This window comes from Phoca vitulina, unplaced genomic scaffold, assembly GCF_004348235.1.
Source record: "Phoca vitulina isolate PV1807 unplaced genomic scaffold, GSC_HSeal_1.0 scaffold17, whole genome shotgun sequence".
In the NCBI taxonomy this organism is placed as follows: Eukaryota; Metazoa; Chordata; class Mammalia; order Carnivora; family Phocidae; genus Phoca; species Phoca vitulina.
The window spans coordinates 34,477,510-34,484,882 of record NW_022589720.1 but is presented as its reverse complement, the minus strand read 5'-3'; the positions used below and the strand labels follow the sequence as shown (position 1 = coordinate 34,484,882).

At 40.7% G+C, this 7,373-nt stretch overlaps 1 protein-coding gene across 1 annotated transcript in view; it reads left to right on the top strand.

Annotated features, from left to right (window-relative positions):
- Positions 1–431: 431 nt before the first annotated feature.
- Positions 432–7,373, top strand: part of FGF10 (fibroblast growth factor 10) — a 79,579-nt gene continuing 72,637 nt past the window's right edge. Inside the window, exon 1 of the mRNA XM_032415364.1 lies at positions 432–1,484. Within this exon, the coding sequence (XP_032271255.1) occupies positions 1,130–1,484 (355 nt within the window). The 5' untranslated portion in view covers positions 432–1,129. The remainder of the gene's footprint in view (positions 1,485–7,373) is intronic.

Below are 7,373 nucleotides of genomic sequence, written 5' to 3'. Positions count from 1 at the left end.
GGGAAAGCCCCAGGAGCCAGCTCGCGCTGGTGGCCGGCGCAGCCAGCACACGGCCACTTTGCAGCAATTCGCCGGAGCTGGAGGCGCGGGGCGGAGGCTGCCTGCGGCCGCGGGGCCACACGGAAGGGACCCGGCAGCCCCCGGCTCCGCGCGGAGGCATCGCGCTCTCCCCTCCTTGCTCCCCTACTCTCCCCCCTCTCTCGGCCCCCTCCCCCTCCCGCTCCCTGGCGTTCCCAGCAGCCGAGGGTTTCAGATGTCCCACCGCCGTTTGACCCCCTCCCCCCGTTCCTCCACCCCTGCAAATGAGGTCTGACCAGCAGAGGCAGAGCCCACCTCTGGCTTAGAATCACTGACATTTAGACTCCAGGCTTCAACCTGTTTACAAGCGGGCTTTCCAAAGGAAGGGGGGGGGGGAGGGAAAGAGGACCAAACAAAACACCAACCGCCATCTCCCCCAAACAAGAAGTGACTTTCTGGAGGCTTCAAATCAACAGGCACCACCAAAAAGAGAAAGCAAGACGGGGAAGGAAACATCGGCGACCGGCAGCTTGCCTCCAGTTCTGACAACTGCAAAGGGACGCGCTTTTAGAACTGGCTAGCGGGCTGGGGCTCTGCGGAGAGGGACCAGAAGGTGCCAAGCCCAGAGAGGCGCAGACATCTCCCCCCAGCCTCCCACCCCAACCTCTGTGGGTTTTGTTCACCGTGCTGTCATCTGTTTTTCAGACCTTTTTCTGCATCTAACATGGTGAAGAAAGGGGTGAAGAAGAGAACAAAGTAACTCCTAGGGGAGTGAAGACCGCTGGTGACCACCACCACCACCACCACCACCGCCGCCGCCGCCGCCGCCGCCGCCGCCACCAGCTCCTGCCATTGCGGCCACCCACGTCCACCATTCACCGGGAGACTCGAGAGGCGCTCGGCGGCGGACCCGAGAAAGGAGCGAGGAGAGGCAGCCGGCCCTTCCGAGGAGTTATGGATGTTGGTGCATTCACTTCTGGCCAGATCTGCGCCCCGAGGGAGCTAACCAGCGGCCGCCACCTCCAGCTGTCTCCTTGCCTCGCACCAGGTCTTACCCGTCCAGTATGTTCCTTCTGATGAGACAATCTCCAGTGCCGAGAGTTTCAGTACAATGTGGAAATGGATACTGACACATTGTGCCTCAGCCTTTCCCCACCTGCCTGGCAGCGGCTGCTGCTTCTTGTTGCTGTTCTTGGTGTCTTCCATCCCTGTCACCTGCCCAGCCCTTGGTCAGGGCATGGTGTCACCAGAGGCCACCAACTCCTCTTCCTCCTCCTCCTCGTCCTCGTCCTCCGCGTCCTCTTCCTCCTTCTCCTCTCCTTCTAGTGCGGGGAGGCACGTGCGGAGCTACAATCACCTCCAAGGAGATGTCCGCTGGAGAAAGCTCTTCTCTTTTACCAAGTACTTTCTCAAGATCGAGAAGAACGGGAAGGTCAGCGGTACCAAGAAGGAGAACTGCCCGTACAGTAAGTAACAAATGCGCGCTCCCCTCCTTCCAATTATCCACCCCCCACCCCACAAGGGGGGGAAAATCTGTTCCAGATGTGGCCAGCTAAATATTTACGTCCCCAACCCCTGTAAAATGATTAAGTGGAATACTTTCACACTAAATCACTCCCCCCCATACATTGTGCTGCCGCCCCCCTCCCCTTGACGCAGCTCCCTCCACACCCCCCATTCCTTGCCACCCCATCTGCCCCGTCTCTCTCTCTCCGGCTTGTCATTCCCGGGACCACGCAGGGCGCTGGAGAGTTGTTGCTGCGCCTAGATGCCCCCCTCCGTCTCCATAGCCCTTCCGCACCTCATCTCAAGGTCCCCTTTCCCTCCCTTCTGGAACTGGCTCGAGTAAACACATTTGGTTTCTTTTCGCTGGCAATCTTATTAAGAGTTTTGGGACAGTTTTCTCAAGCTGAAAATAATTATCCGCTGTCAATTATAGGGGCTTTATGGGAGCTTTATTTAAGAAAGAAAAGTCAATTCCGCTGGCTCCCCACCCCCATCTCTTTACCCTATTACCTATCTAGACAGGAGTGCAAACATTTTTCTGGTTTTGATTTTTTTTTTTTTTTCCCTTGGCCCCGCATGTTGGTTTGAGTGATTGCAGTCCATGAAGTTAGCTTTTCAGGCCCGACCGCTGCTATTTGTCTTCTGCCTGCCTTCTCTCTTGGTAACATGATGCTCATGTCTGCATTGTCAATGGCATATGCGCTGCTTTGTGGTGTCCTGTTGTACTCGTTTCTTCTGAAACCTCTCATATTGCAGAGCCATACTACTACAGCACTGTAAACATCTGGGACTGGATTCACACAGACCTCACACAAATTTCATTGCCATTCTTTTATTTTCAAAGTAAAAGTCATGAAGTCTGTTTCCATGGCTATAGTTTGTCCCATTGGATGAGGTTTTCTGCTCAGGATAAATTATGCTCTCTGCCCCGTCCATTTTCCTTTCTCTCTCTCTTTCCTTCTTTAGCTCTTTCTCTTCTTTCTTTCTTGCAGGGGTGTGGGCTGGGTAGGGGGAGGGAGAACTAGAAGAGGAGGGGTGGATATTGTGTCTCTTCTTGAATCAGTCCAGCAAAGCCAGATTACTCTGTTGGCTTCCTTTCCTAGTTACTTTCAAGTGGTGAGACTTATTCACCCTCTATTGATTGCTATTTGAAAGGATCCCGAGGCTATGTAATGGCACACTGAAGACAGTAGACAATGACATTTAAACATCTTTAATGACCATTTAGCATTATCTCAATGGTCCTTCCAAGTTACCTTTTAAAGGGACCTTTATGTGTCAGTTGTTTGGGAATTTCTTGCCAACTAACTTAAATACGTAGGTCGGACATTCCAAGATACATTGGCCCAGAAAAGTATCTGGTACTAAGGGGAAAAACAGTTAATCAGAATTTAGCATTTTTTTTTAAAATAAAGATCTACAGGAATTAAGACTTAGATTTCTTATTTGGCGATCCACACATATTCAACATTAACTTCTGTTCCTCTTCAGCTGCTGCTTCCGTTTACTAAAATTAGCGATATGTTTATAAGTAATAAAAATACTTGTGAAAGTATCTTAAAATATTCCATCTAGTGTTTAACATAGAGATGTTAAATAGTCCATTACCTATTTTTTTCCATTCTGATTCATAGAAAGTGGCTGAAATAATGTCATTTATGATTTTTTTGTTTGAAAGTCATTTGTTACCTGAATTCATTAGATACTGCGTTTAGATGGTATAGTTGTTGATTAAAATTTAATACCTTTGTTCACTTCTAAAACAAAATAGTTGTGCTGTCATCCAGGTAGAATTATGGGGAAGAAGTAAGCTAAACACTTGCTGAGGAGTGAGCTGGGAGTTAAAAAAAAAAAAATGCCCATTGACTGAAACTCTTCTTTGTATTTTTAGTTCATGGAGATAAATATATTTTCAAAGTGTTAACCTTGGGCAAAATTCTGGTTTTTTTTTTTAGACACTAACTTGATTTTGCTGTTGGTATATTTTAAGTGTCTTTATGACATGATATAAGGACCAATCTATACTAGTTTATTCATGCAACTGAAATTAATATTTTCTAAAATAATAATCATGTGTGCTTATTTAATAAAATGATTGCCAAGGATATAAATTGAATTATATTTTTACAGTAAGAATTATCTGCAAAGAGAAGAGTATACAATTTTTATTGCATAAAAACTAGTGTGGAAAATTTCCATTCTAACTGCCCAAAGTACAATAATATCTCTTCCATATGATAAAGTATAGCAATAGCCCTTGTTAAATATCATATCTTATATAGTAATGCAATCATAATCAGTGGTTGAAAATGAAAGGGGGTGGGGCTTACTCTGTTAAATAATGTCAAACCACAAATAATTTAGGCTTTCCAAGAACATCTGTATCAAGACATAGCAAGTGAAAAGTAGAGGTTGAAAAAGCCTTAATTTCACATGTGGCTGGCTAATCAGAACACTGCTACAATTTCCAGCTGGACTGATTCAGCTGAACTACATGGTATCATTAAGATATTGTCTAAATGTTGCATAATTACATGTGAGCAAACTTTTGCCATGCCTACAGGGTAACCAGCCAGCCAGCCCACCAAATGGTAGCCTGTTAAATATTAGGGTTTCTGAAGAGTGTCAGTTCCTTGTCCAAAAACCACTTTTCAGTAACATTTTCCTAAACAAGTTATTAATTATTCTCAATATACAAAGCTGTTCTTTTGAGATTTGCTTATTTGAAGCTTAATTTTCTTTGTTACTTTTGACCCTGGTATTATTGCTGCTAAAATACAGTAACAGCTTATCTAAGAGGTTACATGTTTGGGATGTCCTGGGTAATTAAACAACTGCTTTATTGGCTTTTTGCCAGCAAAATACTAACAAAAGGGAAGTAAAGAAATCACCCATAAGCACTGCAAAATCATTTTTAACTTCTACCTCCAAAGCTGGTTCCCAGAAATTGGATGGTTCTAAAAATGCGATATGGGCTAAAGAAACTCTTCTCAATTTGCTCAATTTGGGTGATTATAACTTTTTTTTTTTTTTTTTTTTAGTGGAAGGGGTTAGTTTTGGGTTTGCTTCTATGCCATTATATGAAAATAGAATAAAGGGAGCAGAGATGAATTATGGTTCTTCTGCTAGAAGTCTGAGAAAACTTGAATAATTTAGAATAGCTGTAGTGTATCTGTCACTAGATGTGCTTAGGCTCATTTAAGTTTGTTTTATCATTATTTATATCTAGAGCTTTGCCCTTGAAACATTACTATTCAGCTCCAGTTCTGGCCCCCTAGAAAGGCTGGATACATCTGTTAGGTACCCTTGCAACTGGGACTGGTAGACTTATTTCTGGATGTGAGTGGACCGTGGGCTTCTCTCATGGTTGTCACTTGTAGAAAACGGGAGTTAGTAAAAAGAAAATGTATCCCTAAACTTGAGAGATCCAAGAATGGCTATCCTCAAAATGGAAAGTCACAGTGCTTATGAGTCTTTGCGGGAAAGGAGTTTGGGAAACAACATAGAGATCAGTATGTACTGCATAGCATGTACCTATTTCTTCAATATATAGATCATTCAACACATAATGGTCCTATAATTTAGATATAACTATTCACATTTTCCAAAGTAAACTGAAAAAAGGAAATTACCCAAGGTCATTCAACTGGAAATTGGCAGAGTCAGGTCAAGACCAAATCTATTTGGTTATATTATTTCTTTTACCTCCACTACTGGCAACATTGATGCCAATATATTTGAATTAGACACCTCAAAACTCTAAAAAACAAATTATCCAAAATCTTAATCACTTCTTGCTATGAACACCAACAGTTCTTCAGGTTCAAACTGGAACAGTAGTAAATTGAGAGAGGAACAGAAATGAAACATGTTCAAGGTATCCTCACTGCAGGTGGCTACATGGTATCAGACAAGGTCAGTGCATTCTCTAAGTGAAATATCTCTTTTAATATTTTGTTTGGGAATACATTTGCTTATGGAAACACAGAATGCATGTACATGGATCTCACCTCTTTAACAGGGCATTAGAAATACGTGACCATTTAAGAAAAATCCATGAATGTCATTGTATATAGTAACTGTTTACAGCTGAGGGCAAAATGTTTAATTGTTCCCACATGTAATAAAATAATTTGATTGTAAATAACAGTGTGAAATTGGGCTTTTGCAGAAACTTCTGATACATGACTCTAAAAAGGACAAAATCGTAGAGACCTCAAGCTACATATATGTCTGTGTGTGTGTGTGTATGTGTATGTGTATAGAGAGAGAGAGAGAGAGAGAAGCTATATATATATATATATATATATATATAAAAGAAAGTTTTAAAATGAGTCTGCAAATCAAAAAGGTACTTCACCTCATATAAATGACAAATTACTGTCTAGGATTAAAGGTTTGCATTATTACTTTTAAATCAGGACTAGGACTTACTGTAGGAAGTTAAATAATGTGAGAAAGTAATTATGGAGGAAAATAGGGACTTGAATATCATCTCCTAATAAATATACAATGGATTTTTGGAAAGAAAACCTATATACAACTTATGGCTTCCTCTGGTGTCTTATTTAAGTTGTAGTCATTTCTAGAGTTTGGTTGCATAATTTATAACTGGCAGCACTTAATCATGCGCATTGAAGATTTATGAAGGTGGAAGGCACTGTATTTAATGTTTACATGACACTGTCCTGTTACCTTTACTGCATTCCTACCATATGGACCCTCCACTTTGATGGCTTTATCATAAATCCATTTAAAAATACACAGCGTTTCCTTTTCATAAATCTGATTTATAACCTACTAGAAGAAACCCAAGAAAACAGTTGGCAGAAATCACATGCCAACATTAGAGTATGAGAATTCAGAAACGCCAAACTTTAGGTAGGTCTTGGGTATTTTAGGAATCTATTGGGCAAAGGTATGGATCACTCTTTAAAAACAGGTGTTTTCAAAATGATGTTTAAGCACAGAATTTAAAAGAGAAACTGCGTCTTACAGAATGAAGGAAACTCCATTACATGCATATTTTCTTCTATATTTTTACTGTCTGGTTTAGAGCAAAAAGGCTTATTCCAGTTCATTTTTTTTAGTGTTTAATGAACTTATAGTAGAATATGAATGAGCACTTTAAATTCCTGCACAGTTACCTTAATGTGCAGAGGCAAATCCCATTTATTATCCAAACGTCTGACTTTCCACAAGCCAAAATGTTGGAAAAAAGTTGACAGCTCATTTGAAATGGAGCTAATGTTCCTCACATTTATGAGCTGCCTGTGAATATCTACATCTTTCCTAAGCCTTAAATGTCTGTATGCTTATCCAAAATTGTAGTACAAATGAGATTTCTTTATTATGCTTCAGAAGGAAGAGTAATACATGTGTATTAGTTCAAAGTGATTTTAATCTATCTTAACATTAATTCTGTGAACTTTGTAATGAGGAGTAATTCAGATGACGTTTTTAGTATTACTATTCCAACATTTGTTAGCATTAACAGTTGATACTTGCTTAATGTAAGTAAGTAAAATATTAGCATTTCCCTCCCAGAAATTAAAGTTCTCTTTTAATTTTCCAGTAAGATGGGACATAAGATTTATGTTTATGTAATTTTAATACAGCTTTATCACAGTCTAGCATATCTAGAAGATAATGAACCTCATTTTGTCTCAAGTCCTTTATGCAGAAAAATCTTCATTTTTCATGGTATACTGCAATGATTTAAGATCATTTACATTTACCATTTGACCAGTGGTGTTTGTTACTTGGTTTTGCCAATCAAAAATACTTACTTTTCATGATTGGCACTCTTTTTTTTTTTTTTTTTTTTTTTTTTTTTTTTTTTTTTTTTT